The sequence below is a fragment of the Lepisma saccharinum genome, chromosome 10, assembly GCF_977018435.1.
Source record: "Lepisma saccharinum chromosome 10, izLepSacc3.1, whole genome shotgun sequence".
Taxonomy (NCBI): domain Eukaryota; kingdom Metazoa; phylum Arthropoda; class Insecta; order Zygentoma; family Lepismatidae; genus Lepisma; species Lepisma saccharinum.
In genome coordinates this window covers 89,034,993-89,053,013 of record NC_139238.1, presented here as the reverse complement: position 1 = coordinate 89,053,013, position 18,021 = coordinate 89,034,993, and the positions used below count along the sequence as shown (strand labels likewise).

Below are 18,021 nucleotides of genomic sequence, written 5' to 3'. Positions count from 1 at the left end.
ATTATAATGCCCTGTTTTTGTATCTTGTTACATTTGTACTTGATACAGAGTCTGAAGAAGACCTTGCTAGAAGGTTGAAACGTTACGTTTAGTTTATGTTTTAAATAAAATAAATTACTGCCTTGGTCAGCATATTTAGTTTTTCAGAAAAATGTAGTATTTGTGTGATATTTATAAACTTTATGTAACTTAATGACCTCCCTTCCCCTCCCACACACACATAATTTACTTTCATTTAACACTGTTAAACTTTTGAAAATGGACTTGGTTTACCTGATAACCCATGAGCCTCCCCTGGAGATCAATTCTAGCTACGGGCCTGCAAGCATGACGTTATTGTGCTAAAAAGAAACAAAAATAAAGCAAAGCTAGTTTGCTTCACTTTCATTGGCATATTATCATAGACGCCCACTAAAAGTTGATTGGTATTTGATTTAGTGGCTAAAGCATGCATGCATGTTTCATGTTTTCTTTATTTTCAACATAGCACGCCCTAAATTTCATTCCGCACCCCGTCAGCACCCGTAGATGATCCTGGCGCCGCCCCTGGGCTCCATGCACAGAGGACGCAATTCAAACCATTTTTTAAAAAACAAAAGGCAACAAATGAATATTTTATTAACTTTACTTACAATAATGTGCCGGTGCTTGGTAGTGCAGTTGGGGGAGGGTGGCAAAATAGATAGGAGGTTGATGAATGTTTCTTTCTTCGTCCACTTCTCTATCTCTTTCGTTTCTCTCGTTTTTCCTTACAATCTCTTTCCATCACTCTATTTCTTTTTCTTCCGTTTGCTTTCTATATCTCTTTCTTTCTTCATTCACTTCTTTTTCCTTGTTCATCCATTTCTCTCTTACTACCATGTTCTTCCTCGCTCTTTCTCTCTCTCTCTCGCTATCTCTATTCCTCTAACTTTCCTTGCTTTACCTTTTAATTCGCACCCTCACTTCACACAATTTTCCTTGGAATATTTATGCATCCCACTGAATATCTGGTAGCGAAGCTATATTCAAGTCAAATTGTCCATGACTATTTTGATACTTTTCTCATATTCCAAGTGTTTTTGGGAAATGAATTTTGACGTAAGTTGGCGAAGAGGTTTTCAGCAGCTGGTTTCGAGTTTTGTTTCAATTCCTAACGTACAGTGGGATTCATGAATATTTCCGTGAAAATTATATATCACCATGTTCGTGTACATGATTTGAGCTAATAAGAACTTCAAGAATTAATAGAAAACTCAAAACAAGCTGTTGACAACTTCTGCACCAGCATACATAAAGATCCATCGCTTAAAAACGCATAGGATGTAAGATGAAAATTAATTAATTAATTATTAATTGATTAATTTGGTGTTTTAAGTCCACTTTATGAACATTAAGGCTAATCGGGACTGGACCTACAGTTTAAAGTGGGATCCGAACCACTGTGCCATGTGCCTTCACCGGGTATCGAACCCAGGACCCCTGAGGAAAATTAATGAAAATAGTTATGGACAATTTGCACGGTATTATTCATGGATCCCACTGTACAGGGTCAACGAAGTTAGTAATAAGTTTTGTTTTTATGCAGCGTATATTGATACACTTGTATTTTGAATAGCATCTTCTGCAAATATGCTGTATAAAGAAACAAACTGTCGGAGTACTAATTGAGGCGAGTGTACAACAAAGCGATTTAACACGGTGATTGACAATTTGCTGGGCAATACTTATGCATTCCACTCACATTGTCAGAGAGTAGAATTCATTTGTCTGTGATATTCAGTGATGTGCTGTAGACTATAAGTTTACGTCTACATTAGTGTTGCCCACGAGACAAGACTTTGGCCTGTCTCGTCTCGTGGAAATGCTGTCTCGTCTCGAAAATATTCGTTTGTCTCATGACACATGGTCAATCTCGTCTCGTCTCGAATTTTTAAAAGCCTGTCCCGTCTCGTCCCGTGGACAACACTAGTCTACATGCGTTGTCTAAACGTAATCTACTCGTAGATTACATTGGGTTGTAGTTTACATAGACTACGTAGACAATCTAAAGTGCATTAAAATTAATTTTCAAGGATTTCATGAACATTTTCAACTATATTGGTTCCTAACGAAATGAAAAGAATCCTATTTACAACAATTTTTTCTTCTCTTCTTCTATTATAATATCAATATATAATTATCAACTATGGAAGAAGATAAATAATATTCAAAAAACAACAACAGATGGCAGTCGGAGGCAAAAGTGGTCTTTTCCCCATAAAACACTAGAATATTTCCTATATTAGGTTCCTTCCTAGGTGAGGAATTGTTCGAATTTGATAGAAAAAGTATGAAAAGTTCTCCTCACACATCAGCAACTGATACGCAGTATAATTTTATTTTAATTCCACGGCGCCCTTTGCTAAGTCAATACCTTTCGCCATGTTGTTTACATAGATTACATAATCTAAGTGTAGAGTGCAGCGCAGATATTTCTGCCGTGCGATGCGCGAAACAACTAAAGAAGCAGTGTTGCTAATGGAGCAGATAGAAAAATCGCTGCAGTGCGCCGATGCACAGCTGTTACGTACAACAATAAAATTAGAGAATTCAGGTCTATCTAACGTTGAGTTTTAAACGTCATGCATTATACCAGGACTAGGATTAATATGTACTAACAAGTGGCTTTGTATGTAGCTACATACATATGGACTAAAAATTCGCAAAATATGAACTAACACATAAGTAAAATTACCAAAAATGCTGCAAAGAAGACTTCTTCATAGGATTCCTTATTTGAGTGATTTCAAACAAAATAAAAAATATATATATATTATTTTTCATTGCATTAATGCACTGGTGGCGTTCTAACTTTTCACTCCCAAAACCCGTATACACTGGTATGGAACTGCAACGGCAGATAATAACATGCCAACGTGTTAAACCGCTACAATTGCACCATAACAATCCTCCTCAAGCAGTATTATTATTTCCTCCCTGAGATCGGCGACAGTCGGTTGCCTTTGTTGTACATTTACAAAGGATGCCGGCTTACACAACAATAACAAGTACATATACTGCCACTAGACGATAAGCTGCGCGGCTTTTTCTTTTGTTATGAACCAGGGCCGGCGCTAGTCATTTTGCCTCCCTGGGAGGTGGCGGCAGATGCCGCTCTATTTCGACCCCCCCCCGGTCATTACGCAGCAAAGGAAAATTGAAAATCAATATATTCCTAACTAAAACATCAAAATATAAAATAAATAATGAGACTTCTTATGCTATTTCAATACTATTCAGCGCAAAAGAATATCTCGCTCGATCACAATTTTCAATAGGCTTATTTTTTTCTTCTCTTCAAATTTTGCCGCTCTGGGCGATGGCACGGTTCGCCCTCCCCTTCCGCCGGCCCTGCTATGAACTTGGTCACCCATCAAAGCATGGCAATTTTAACACAGAAAACAATATGTATCGCATTAAGCAGCAAAAATGACAGCCTCCTCTATGCAATTTCTACAAGAGCACGTGCCGGAGCCAGAGTTGAAATGATGTTGGAGTCACATAATTTATTTATTTTGAATAATTCCAAAATTATGAAATATGAACAATTTGTGAATTAAACCTGTTGAAATATGTAAAATTAAGTATATTTTCCTTAAATATGTAAAAGTAAGTATTTATTAAAGTTATTGGGATGCTAACACCTTCACTGGCTTCCTCCTTCATGAACTCGTGCACGTTGCTTAGAATTTCCCGAGCTTGGCTATGCAAGGTTTTTGATTTCAACTTCGACAGAACTGGAGGCATTATGGAATTTAACGTTCATTAGCAAACACACACTTTTACATACACACACGCAATACACGCACACAGCGTCAAACCGGTCAAATACTTAGTATAAAATAAAAATATGGTGCTTCCAATCCAACAAAACTCACCGCCACTTTACCTGCCTTTCCCCTTCCGTGACAGAAATAGTGCTTCATTATTACAGTTGGCAACACTAGTTACTAGCTAGCCAATGAACATGCACTGCATAAAAGAAGCAACCACTACGCCGTGCTATATTGCCACATTACCGTCCCTGCCGAACGGTGGGAACCGCGAGCTGGAGCGCTATTCAATTGTTTTCAATGATGTTTGCGCGAGTGTGTCCAGGAATGGAATGACAATATGGCAACAATAGCGAAGGTTTTCGAGCAGGGTAGAACACGTGATGCTAAGAGAGTTCTTCTTCTTCTTCTGACCCTGTCAGACAAAACACTGTCGACTTTGGCCAATGTTTCTGTATTTGTACTATGGGACAGCAGTAGTCTGTGGTATGGGATTTCTGTTACACAACTTTTCCTTACAATACACAACAGATGACACTAATCAATTTTCAATTTTTACACTTTTACATTCTACGAGTATGTTCTGTTTATAATTCGATTTGACATTTTCGAGCATATCCATATAAAATCCAAATAATTGGTATTGATAAATCAGATAAAAGAGAAAGTAAAGAAATAGGGAATGGAATTTTTAATCTTATCACATTTTTATATAATATATTTCGTTGTTGAGAGAATTGATCACATTCCAAAAATAAATGTTGGGCATCTGGATTATCTTTACCACATGTACAATTGTGTTGATGAATAATACCTATTTTCGCTAAATGTGCTGGTGTACGTACGTGACCAGTTCGCAATCTATTAATAAAAACTATAACCTGTCTTGGAAGAGGACATCTGTGGAACCATGGTTGGCTTGCATCAAATTCCGCTAGCCATCTATATGTATGACCTACCATCGTCAATTGTTCCTTGCACCAAATTTTCCAGTGATTTTTTACTTTAATTTTAACTCTAGGTAATAGATCTGTATAAGGGAGTCTGATGAAAGATATTTGAGGTAAATCCCTTGCTCTCTTAGCGTACATATCTGCCATAATATTACTCTGGTTAATGTGATGTGCCTTGACATATGTAAACTGAACAGTAATATTTTTGGATTGTGCTTGTTGAGTTAATTGTATAATCAATATAATGAAAATAGATTGACGACATAGTTGAGGATATGATGATGTTAGTGCCTGTAAGACACTTAACGCATCTGTTAGAATGAGTATTTTTTTATAGTTATTTTGTATGGAATAATTTAATGCACGGTAAATAGCATAGCATCCTGCTGTAAAAATTGTAGTGTCTGCTGGTAACCTAAATATTTCGTGTTGATTCATTTCAGGAATATAAAACGCACAACCTACATCCTGAAATTTTTTGGAGCCATCAGTATATATGAAAATTAAATCTGACCATATTTCTCTATACCGAGCGTGCTGACCATGATCTAAAAATTGGACGTTAGCCTGAGCATAAAGAGGCAAATCTAATTTATATACTGGAGGTGAATGATATGTGAAAGAATTTTGGTACGCGTCAGGATCCATACAATAACAATGAAGAAAATAAAATTTCGGGTTGATCGGATATATAAGATTCATAAATGCCCACTGTTTTTGTGTTTCAAATAGCAAATTAAATGGGTGATTATGATTCTCCCAGGTTTGAAAAAGAAATTTATTTGTTAATTGTTTGCGGCGATGGGATAGAGCCATCTCTCTATTTTCCATATAAACACTTACGTTTGGACTAGAATTCATCAAACCAGAGCAAATTCGTAATGCTTTGCGTTGTAGTACATCAATTTTTTGTAACTGTTTTGAGGACGCACCACCGTAACTGAAAGCCGCATACTCAAATAAGGAGCGAAAGCAGTTTCTGTAAAATAGTAACATAATTGTGGGTTGACTACCCCACTTAGTAGTTGCCAATCCACGAAGAATGTTTAGGACAGATTTCCCTCTATTTATTAAATAATCTATATGCAGTTTCCAATTATTTTTTACGATCGAAATGAATTCCTAAATATTTACATGTAGATACCACTGGGATGTCAGAAATATGATTAATATTATTAGGAAATACATTTTGGTTACGAGAATTAAAAATCATAATTTGAGATTTATTAAGGTTGAAAGATAAACCTACTTCATAAAACCATGCTTGAAGTTTATGTATTAAACGTGTCATGTCTATTAATCCCTGTGTTGTTTGTGGAGTAATTCTGTAAAAACAGAAATCATCTGCATACTGAATAAGTTCAAAATCCTCCAATTATTCATTGTGTAGAGACTGTGTATATATATTAAATAGTATAGGACTGAGTGGAGCTCCTTGTGGAATTCCTGTAGTTGTGAATCTAGGCCCCTGGATAGAATTTTGAAACCAGACAAAAAAATTTCGATCAGCATATAAATTCCAAATTAATCTGGGAATCATAGGAGATATATCTATTCTTTCTAGTAATTGACAAAGTTGCATCAGTGGTACAGCATCATAGGCTTTTTCCACATCGATAAATAAACTATAACAATAGGAATTCATAACAATGTTATTTTGAATTACAGCGTTGAGAATTGCAATGGCATCTTGACTACTATGTTGTAATCTGAAACCAATTTGCATAGGGGGAAAGAATCGTTGTTTTTCTAAAGTCCACATAAGACGTTTTTGTAGCGTGCGTATTGGTCTGTAGGAACGGGCATTTGATGGTGGTTTATTCGACTTTAATATAGGAATTACTACATGTGTTTTCCATTCTGAAGGTATACTACCCCCGGTATATGTTTTATTGTACGAGGGTGGTTCAGCATGCTCCGCCCCTGACATAGAAGGAACCCTCGTAGGAAAACCAAATCACTGTCACTTTTCAACATAGTCCCCTGCAACATTAACACACTTTTCCAATCGGCCTTCCAGTGCTTCAATCCCAGCAGAAAAAAATTATTTTGGTTGGTCCTGCAACCAAGCATTCACAACATCCATAACCTCGGAATCACTGGCAAAATGTTTTCCACGAAGGTGTTTCTTCATGTTCGGGAACAGGTGGAAGTCACTGGGGGCCAGATCTGGAGAATAAGGGGCATGAGGGACAATTTCGAACCCTGCTGCATGAATTACAGCCACCGCAACTTGGGAGGTGTGGCCGGGAGCATTGTCACAATGGAACAACACACCACGGGCCAACATTCTGTCGCGTTTCTCCTTGATGGCAGTACGTAATTCTTCAATTAGGGTTGCAAAATAAACACCTGTGATTGTCTTTCTCTGTTGGAGATAATCTATCAAAAGGATTCCTTCTGCATCCCAGAACACACATCACTTTGCCCTTTGATGGTTGAACCTTGAATTTCTTTGGGGGTGGAGAATGTGGGGGTGTTTCCATTGCATGCTTTGGCGTTTACTTTCAGGATCGAAGTGGTGAACCCACGTTTCATCCATTGTAACAAATCTCTTCAGAAACTTTGGCTTGTCAGCCTTTATTGTCCGCAACAGGTTCTGACTTTCACACGACGTGTCCTCTTTTGGTTGACCGTCAGCATTCTCGGGACCCAACGTGCAGAGATTTTTTTCATTAACAAATGATGATGAATAATTGAATGCACACTGCCAGTTGAGATGCCACATGTATCTGCTCTATGGCGAACAGTCACTCGCCGGTCTGCCAAAATCATGTCATGCACTTTTGTAATCATTTCTGGTGTGGTCACCGTTGCAGACGAGCCACCACCATGCTCATCTTCACAGGTCTGCCGACCACATTTAAATTCACGGCACCATCTCTTCACTAGGTCATATGAAAGGCTAGAGTCTCCAAGAGTTCCCACCATATCTGCATGGATGTGTTTCCGTGTTAGATTTTTCTTGAGGAAATATTTTATCACTGCTCGGACCTCAGATTTTTCCATTGTTTCACATGTGGCCACACTTCTTACTGATCATCAGCGTGTAACAAAAAGAGAAATTGTTGTAAATTCTTGAAACTTTGTGGATATTAGTCTAGAGAATGAACAATTTTACATATAAAATTACAGGTCTCTACTATCACTGGAAATGGGTCAGGGGCGGAGCATGCTGAACCACCCTCGTATATAGCGACTAAAATATCAAATCCCCTTTTAGGTAAGCTCTTTATAGCTTGGTATGGAATTCCATCCATTCCTGGTGCTGAATTTTTAACTCTATGTAGTATATTATGTAATTCTATGACAGTCACAGCTGGAAACTCTCTTGTAAAAATTTGCTGTGGAACCAGAGGAGGTTGATATTCTATATTTACTGAAGGAGGCGCAATCATGGAGAGAAATTCAGTTTGCCAGGTTACATCAATTGTCTGTTTCCTGCTTAGTTTCGGGTGTCTTAAAGAATTAAATTTTTTCCAGACGAGTTTTATAGGTTCGGCATTTCCTAGAGAGTTACAATAATTTATCCAGGCTATTTTTTTGGCTTTTTTGAAAGCTTTTTTAGCAAGAGCCTGACTACTCTTCCAGGCAATCTTGTGGGTAATTGTGGGTCTGCTAGCAAATGTTTTCTCATCACGTTTACGATTCTGTTTAGCAGTCTCGCATTCTGGTGTCCACCAATATAATTGTGGGAATCTATATGTATCTTGCCCTTTTGAACGTATACCTACAATATCCAGAGTTTATAAATTGAGAATACGAGATATCAGTATTAGATCGTAAATTTTCTGATAATATCAAGGAGTCAATTGTTGTGGAATACAGTGACCAATCAATAAGATTAGTTTTCCAGCGTCTAAGGAGAGGTGCATTTCGCGGGATCTGTACATTATACATAAATCTTCCTTGAACATGTATGGGTAAGTGATCACTTCCACGCATATCCTCATCCACTAACCAGGTAAGTTGGGGGGAAATTTCATCAGACACTATGGTTAGATCTATCACAGAAGGATTATTTCCGGATCGAGGAATATGTGTTATTGAACCATCATTAAGTATGATAAAATTATTATGTTCTATCCAGTCCACTAAAATCTGGCCTAAATGATCTGATCGTGAACCGCCCCACATTGGATGATGCCCGTTAAAATCTCCTACACAAATATAAGGGCCTGGAATATTGTCCAGAATACCTTGAAAATCTTGTAGTTGTATTTTTTGAGATAACGAATTCGAAGGTATGTAAACATTAATAATACTGAAATAAATTTTTTGTATTTTTACGCGCACTGCTATGATTTCTACATGATATGCTAAGAGAGAGGGAGACGAAACGAAAATTTCTACGCAACGGCAAATTTATGTGTGATGCACTCTATAAAATGGTCTACTTGTAGAATGTAGACTATCGTTGTTTACGCGTAGACGCACATCACTGGTGATATTCCTTTACTATCGACTTCAGACACCGATAGAATGGCTGTCTATAGATAGATATTTTTCTGCCCGACTTGTTAGTTTCGCAATGGTGACACCAGAGGAGGCGGGAATCGAACCGTACCTTCCACCAGCAAAGAAAGCATAGACAACTAAGTACTATTTCAACTCAAACTCACACTTCTTGTATTTAGAGGCTAGAGGAGCATCCACGAATTTTTGTCTGGAGGGGAGGGGCAAGTACCAGCAGGATAAAAGTTGCCAATAGAAACAATAATAATAATAATAATAATAATGACATTATTTCAATGTTTGCCCCCCTAGAATTGGTTTCCGTCCAAGGTTTGTGGAGAGCAATGCCTCCGCTGTGATTGCCCCACTGAATATGGCTGTTCCAGGAAAATATTCCGACTCCGCTTTGCCATTTTTTCTCTGGTGTCGTTACCGTCAGAGGCATAGATTAGTTACGTTACTAATGTCAATCAAAACACATGTTTATGCAGCACCCTTGAACTGGCACGTATCTAGAAATATATTTAGGGGGGAGGGTCCGAACCAAGTGTCTCAAAATAATAATAATGTTTAAACAAAAACAATTATTATATTAAATAAATTAAAATATTTAAATCAATTAATATTATATATTTATTACATGAAGAGGTAAAATGACGGTATAGGAATTCATTATCTAACTTACGTGTAGTTAATGTCAGCAAAATTTGTACAAAAGTCTTCCCTGGCAAGGAAATTAATGTCAAATAGATAAAGAATTGAATATTTATTAAATATAAAAAATGGTTGTTAGATTCAGTTCACGAAAAGTAAGGTTCCTGGTCCTGGTGATATTTTATGAATGTTACGTTGTAAGTGGTAATAAATGTTGCATAAATCTACTATGCCATTGTCATTGAAAGTAGTATGATTACAATAAAATGGTCTTCCAATAAGTTTGGCGGAAATAAATAACCCTCGATTAAAGAACAAGTATATTTTCATTATTTAATTTTAATTATTTTATTATCTCATTATTTAATTTCTGTAAGTAGTAGTCCAAGTCTTTCGGGGGGTCCGGACTCCCTGGACCCCCTAAACACGTCCTTTCCCTTGAATACACACAACCACTGACACAACTATCGTGCTGTCACCACATTAGCTTTGCCAGGCCAACCCCAGACGGTCTTCACTGTGGAATAACAGCGACTGTTGTGAGTATAAAGCATTGGAGAGCCATTGCACATGCTTCCTAGATAAAAGCATGATAAAAGGGCCTCCCGATGGAAGTAGTGGTAACATCGTCGCCTTGTAATCAAGGGATCCCGGGTTTGATACCAGTGCCCATTTTATAGTGGTTCGAATCCCACATTAAGCTGTAGATTCAGTCCAAGTGGACGTAAAACAACAATCCATAAATAGTTAGGCAGTTTCTGCTGTTTAGTAACAAAATATAATGAGTGACCAACACTGTCCATTACAGTATTGCACGAATTGTCCACATTGTGGCTACAAGTACTAAAGTACTATACCTCTGTCTTTTACGAATAGTTGATGATATAGGTTATGAATAAGACAAACAATGCATGTTGAATATTCTGAATGTTACACATTGTGTCAAAGAAATAGTTTTGTTATGGTTTGTGTTCATCCACACCCGATACTCCGAATATGGACATATAAAGATAAACGAAATTAGCAAAAATGGCGACCGAAGCGGAACCAACCTTGCATGATTTGGCTTATGCCGGCAATTTTGACGCTCTTAAGAACAAGATACTGCAAGATAACAAGTTAGTGACAAAGACTGATTCCGTAAGTTTCCAAAGGAAGAACGGTGTAGAGCTGTGTTGTTACGTGCGTTTTTAAAGAAACACTTCTAATGATTTGTTTACTGGATGATTGTGCGAATGTGGTGTAATTTTTGGCCGCGACTACTTTCATCAGGTGGTGAGAAGAGCAGAAAGTGCCGAAGACCAGAAAGTACATGATCAGGTGTTGAAAGTATTTACGGAAGTAATGTTAATGCCAACAATCCTACATAAGATCTGCCTAACCTAGCATTTAAGAATGGAATGCCAACCCCGGGTTGTCTCCAACGTGACAGTTGAAGTTTTGTACAATAGTGAAACAAAAAAAGATTCTTACTGCTCATTTTAAGCATCAGGCAATAGTTTTTAATTCATGTTATGTACAATAAGTACCTTTCAGTATGTTAAATTTATCTGGAGCTAGAAGCTGTAAATGGGATTCTTGATCAGGAATTGCGCATGTGTGTTCAATTTCTGACATTTTTTCCGTATCGTATTCGTTTCATGACTAAATTCACCTCTTAACCATCGTTAGATCATCACAAAGAAAACAATCCACCTGCCCAACCTCTATACTTCTAATAACTTGTGTAATACCCCTTGATACCTATGTCAAGTGACAACAACCACCAAAGAATGCGGACATCCATGTAACAGGCCAGGACTGGTCTTAGATTATGTGTATGTGCAGTTTATAACTTTGTGGAAATAACTTCACCACCTGATGAAGCTAGTCACTTGCATTTTCAAAAATGTTTTTTGTTGGTATAGTATAGTTGGTGTATGCACATAATAACAATTTGCAGCCCCAGGTACATATTTTACTGCTCAATGTTTGGATGTACTTTACGTACATCATCTTCAAGGGCTAAGAATAAAATTAAATCTAATCTCAATTACAAAAAAAAAATATGATAATATTATAAGAGTTAAAAGTATGAAACAGGCTGTTTTTGAAACTTGAAGCAGTTAACCCTAGAACACTACCGTGTTTCAATATTACAGTGTAACTACCGCTACGTAAATTTTACGTACATGAAGGAATCTATTTTTAAAACAACCTCTATATCATGAAAACAAATTTCTATTCATTGTGAACATTATTTTGTTTATTTTTCCTTATATTGGAATTTTATTCTACATTTTAAAATGTATAAACATGGTTTTATTAAACATAGAATATTTTAAGAGAAGATCTTGCTTGACAAGCCTGTTCGTACATTAAGAATGAAGGCGAAAAGTTCAAACAATGAACCGCAAACAATAATAATATTCGTAACGCTGTAAATAAGGAACAAATGTAATTTTAAAGTCTTACAAGAAAATAGTATCCAAATCGAATTTACAAATGTCAAAATTACGTGAAAGATATTTCTCGTTTTACATAGCTACGTAAAATTGACGTACAGTGCACAACATAACAAACTAAATCAAGACAATCAGCGCTTGCACCCTCCTTACCACAGTGCTGCCTTATGTCCGACAGACAATTTGAGGCACTGCTAGGCAGAGGGGTGAGTGGGTGGGAGGTAGGAGAGGGATTTGAGTGCAAAGCATACGTAAATTTTACGTACGGTAGTGTTCCACAAATTAGCTTCCCACAGGAGCAGTAGGTAGTTGTCATACTCTTTTTGTTGTAGTTGCAGAAACTGCAATACTTTCTGTTCCCTTGTGACGTGGCTGCTACTGTACTTGTCTCTTCCTTCCCCAGTACCTACAACATTGACTTTCTTAACTCCTGTGACAGTCCCAGATTTATTAGCCTTTGCTCCTGCCAGATCTTGGTCAAGTTCTCATGGAGGTGAAGCATGAACTGAATTCGTGAGAATGGTCTCTTTTCTGAGTTGCCCTTATTGTTGTAGAAGTTCTGAGTGTGAATAATGTATCCATTGATCGCAGCGATTTGATCATATTATAGAAAAATTCACGCAAATCTTACGTGAATACAAATGGCGTTATTACTACATGCACGTCAAAATTACATGCAAGATTTTTCTTCTGTTACTATCGCTACGTATTATTGACGTACAGAGTCCCACATAACGTACAAACTAAAGACGTTCACTGCTTCCGCCTTCCTTACCACAGTGCTGCCACGGGCCCGACAGAATGCCCGAGGAATACCATAGGCGGAGGAGTAGGTGGGTGCGATGTGGGAGGTAGGGGAGGGAATTGAGTGCGACGGATACGTAAATTTTACGTACGGTAGTGTTCTAAGGTTAAAGAGATTCATTCACTAAAGAAACTATACTTATTAATATTATTGGTGCAAAATTAAGTCATTGCATGAAACAGTTTATGCTTTTTTTTTCAAATTCTTGGTAAATATGCGATATCGCCCGAACAGATTTCTTCAAATTTACAGGAGAAACTACTTACTGAAATCAGTTTCTGTAGCATTGTCGAAGTTCTTTGAGGTATTTTCTTTCGCGGAAACTGAAAACTTCACCATAGAATGTTGTAGAACAAGAAATAATAAGTTTTTGTATAAGGAACTTGCATTTTCTGTAAAGCTACAACATTATGCCGTTGTTTCCATTATGTACGTGCAGATGGCACAAGCGTCGAAAGCCAGGCGGTCTCGCCAGTGTTTCCAAACGTGCCTTTTTTTACAAGATTTTTTTTGAACTATGCTTACCTATGCTTACCTATGCTTACCTAACCTAACCTTGCCGGAAATGGTCCATGGGGCTATCCGTCAATGGTTCGTGGGGTTATCGTGAATAATTTTTGGGGCTATCCGTCAATGGTTTGTGGGGCTATCCGTCAATGGTTTGTGATGACAATGAACACGAAAGTAGGTATTTTTCGGTGAAGAAGGTTGAAATACTGCATACCCACTCCAAATCGACAAAACACAAACACGAGTTACGATGATCCATGACGAGTTCATGCCATATTGTCTGTTAACCAAGTGGAACAAGGAAGGCAAATAATGACTCGTAATATGAAAAGTTGACACTATTTTATGGAAAAAGACATAACTTCACCTTAAAGAATCTTCCGCAATGCAGAATAGGTAAGTATCAATGCTAAAATTAAGGAAATAAACGAGTGAGAGGTGTTCGGGCTATATCGCATAATTACCAATTCTCCTAGCAGAAATACTAATTATCGTAGAATTTTGCTAATCATTGTCACACGAAATTTCAACTTCCATAAAGTAATGAGCGCTATTTGGATTTCGAAAAAAGTTATTTATCTTGGGGGGAGGGGGAAACTTAGATTACCTTACGCAAGCATGTGCACTTCCCATGGACAAGGCATTCTCCGGTGATAGAAGTGACAGTAAGTGTCAGACTAGTGGGAATAATTTTCTTGTAGTTTACGGTTATTACAAGCATAAGAAAACAGTTTTTCTTTGTGACGTTTCAGGAGAACACACGCTCCTTTCATCAGACATTTATTTTCATTTTGACTAAAGATACAGTTATAACAATGGTTAGTAATTTTTTAAACAAAAAGAATCCGTTATATAATGGACGTTGTCAATGTTACATTGTTGTAATATAGCAACTTAACTGTGAAAAAAAGCAGTCTGTTGTATTTTTATTTGAGATTTTTTAAATTATGAATCCCAAATATCATCAGGTAATTCAAATTCATCATTGTTTTCACACAGTCTCTTGATGTTGTCTGTTACATTAAATTTCAAAGATGGTGGCTTACTCCATTTGTGAAAAAGAAAACTCCATACTGGATCTACATTACCATTTTCATTATTTAATTTATTCCAGTGTTCTTCTGCAATGAACGAAGCTTCCCAGACATTCAACTCTGTGTTTCCCGTTAATCTTTTTAAAACCCTTCTCTTTTTAATCAAATGTTTCTCTTCAATGATATGAGTTGACAAACCTGTTCTTGGGTTTAGATTTATAATGTCCAAATCGTGTTCGTGCCATCTTATTGCCATTTTCCTTGCTGTTTGTCCCACATAATCCTTTGAACATGAACAACTTATATTATATATTCCTGTGGTTTCCGCATCTGGTAGAGAGTTTCTCATTTTGAATTCATTAAATGTCCATTCCAAACTTCTTGGTGATTTAAAAACAATTTTGAAATCAAAACTTCTGAAAATTTTTGCAATTTTATGTGAGAATCCCTTGTGGAATGGAATGCACACAAATTTCTTTTCAACAGATTTTTCATCTTTGTCTGTATTTCTCTTTTCCTTTAGTTTTCTTGCTACTTGTTTTTTGATTTGGTTTATTCTGTTAGTGTGAAAGCCATTTTCTTTTGCTATATTAAAAAGCCTTTCTTCTTCATTTTTGATATCCTCATTATTAGAACATAGTCTTTGTGCTCTCAGGAAAAAAAATTAAAAATATGTTATCCATTGTTATACGCGAATGTTCTGAATTGGCATGGATGTATTTTTCACCCGCTAATTTTTTTCTATGGACTGATGTTTGAATTGTTGAGTCAGTTGTCTTAATTTGCAGATCAAGGAAAGAAATTACATTGTTATTCATGGGTTCACAAGTGAATTTTATGCGACGATGTGATTCATTTAACAATTTAAATACGTCCATGATGGTGTTATCATTTTTAGCAATATTATGCTTGTAATAACCGTAAACTACAAGAAAATAATTCTATAATGCAAGCAATGCATACATACAAGAAAAACTATTAGTGGGAATAAATGTAGAAGTAATTTGGAACCTTCCTGAAACTAATTAGCACAGTTTTCATTTTGAAAATGTTCAATTTATTGGTAAAATGAGATTTTAGAGGTGCAGGTACAAAGGAATTTGCATGTTGCGATCAGTAGTAGAAAGCATTAAGGATCTTATTTTAATGCTAGGAGAACCTAACTTAACCACGAAAATATGTATTAAACTAGGGCTGAGCCGATACCGATGTATCGGTATCAGCCGATACCAAGGGTATCTGTATCAGAAAGTATCGGTTGATATTTTTGCACCGATACTAGCCGATACCATCGTCTTTGAGTTGCTAGAAGCGTGGCAAAAACCAAAATTTGTTGCTTTTGAAAGGTTCATTCTTCTTTTCCAACTTCCTTTGGCTTTGAAATAAACTTAAAAATACGTATTTGTGCATTTGTTAGTTGAACGTGGACTCAAGTTCCGTGAACGCAAGTACGTGACAAAGAATCCATACGCTGATAAGACTCGTGGTCAAGTATCTTGCAAATCAAGGGTAACGTGAAATTATTTGAGTTCCTTCAAAGTCTACCAGGCTTTCTTCGCACAAATGCGGTCTCGTCTAACAATAATCCCAATAAGGTCCCGGTGCCAACAAGGCACCTGGTGTATTGTGGACATCTCTCTCCTTAGAGACCTCCTGCAGTCAAAACAGTCATCGCCCACGTGGTGGACGTGTCTCATAGTACATAGCATATTCCTGGAAATTCAAATACCTGGGATAATCCCCTTTTCCTTTCCAACTTTAGACTTTGGTTTGTCCAGATCTGGATAACTGGGTTTCAGCAGGAGTGTTACGATACAGGGAAGCGGTAGGGGAATAATGTTTTTTGAATGACAGATGATGGCAGGTACTTTCTGGAACGTGTAATGATGGGTAGATTTTTCTCCACGCCAATGGATAGAACTATCAATTACTTTTTTTAAAAAAAAATCACTTGCCGAAAGTACATATGTCAAAAACAAAGTCACGTGGGAATATCACTGTACTGAAGTCAATCGCCTGATATAGAAGAAAGAGACTGGTTAGTTATCATTCTCTCCTTACATTTCGTTTACAAATTTTTCTTCTCTTTGTTAAGGGACAAGAAAGAGACAAGATTGGTTTCACATTACAGCTTTACTGTTAGTTTTAGACGTTGTGTCCGGCCGGGGCTGGTAACTCGCCAATTATTCTTGTGTTCACGAATAATTTAATTCATATTGGGTTTGGTGCAAATTTCTCACAATATTGAATATTAAAAAATATTTCTATTAAGAACACAATAAAAATATCATATAAAAGCTATTTTACTTACGTATTTGTGAGTTAGGTACGTTTCGGGGACATCAGCTGATTAACACGTAGATAGAAGAGAGCACAGTTCTTGGAGTTTTAACTCGCTTTCACTGCTTTTAATGAATTTTTAGGGAGTTCATAGTGAACGTGACAAGTTTTAAGAGAATGCTGGGTAAAAGGGACATAGTTTTATCTGATAATTTTTCCCCAATCCTACCCATCCAACCTTTCCTTGTGTGCTATAAGGACGCAGCATGGCAGTATTGCATGCTTAAAGAATGCCTGAAGAAGGGGGCAGTCGGGAGTAGACTCGCAAATACGTAAGTAAAATAGCTTTTATTGTGTTCTTAATAGAAATATTTTTTAATATGGATAATTTAATGTTAGTTTGGGAAGGGTGATCCCTTAGTTTTAGAGGAGGTTGAAGATGCATGATCTCATTTTTCAACATTGGGGGTGGGGCACGACGGCACGATTATCTCGCTCTTAGCTTCCTATAATATTTCTCTCATATTTGAAACACCTGATCGATTGTCACTGATCTAGAAAAGACTGTAAACTTGAGATGCATCGTTTCAACAGAGCACACACACACATATATATAAATAATAGCCTTTGTTATTTTAAATTGGAATTATACAAGTATCAGTATCGGTGGGTATCGGTTCAAAGTGGTATCGGCTTAGCCCTATATTAAACAAAATCTTACATTTTGATAGTAAACTAATGGCTGTTGGCAAGTACAGAATTATGTAGGAGTATATGGAAGTGAAAAAAACAGTGTCAAGGAAACGTGCAGTAAGTAATTGCTAAAACTCCGCAGTACGTGTTAACAGACGTAAATCAAAATTGAATGATGTAAAAGTGGCATTTGTAGCATGATGAAATCACAATAAAAGAAAAGGAACTTGCGCCCATTGCACCAGACTATGCTTCTTCAACAGACTGTACTTCTCCACTGAAATTCCATGATAATTTTTATTTTTTGCTTATTTTCCAACATATTCCAAGAAACAAGAATGGGGCATTCCAGCGTTACGTGTATGACATTGATACACATAATGTTCTAGACATGTGACT

General features: G+C 36.9%; 1 protein-coding gene across 1 annotated transcript in view; it reads left to right on the top strand.

Moving 5' to 3' along the window:
• The first annotated feature begins 10,877 nt into the window (after positions 1–10,877).
• Positions 10,878–18,021, top strand: part of LOC145994440 (uncharacterized) — a 56,677-nt gene continuing 49,533 nt past the window's right edge. The window contains exon 1 of the mRNA XM_083130575.1: positions 10,878–10,996. Within this exon, the coding sequence (XP_082986701.1) occupies positions 10,886–10,996 (111 nt within the window). The 5' untranslated portion in view covers positions 10,878–10,885. The remainder of the gene's footprint in view (positions 10,997–18,021) is intronic.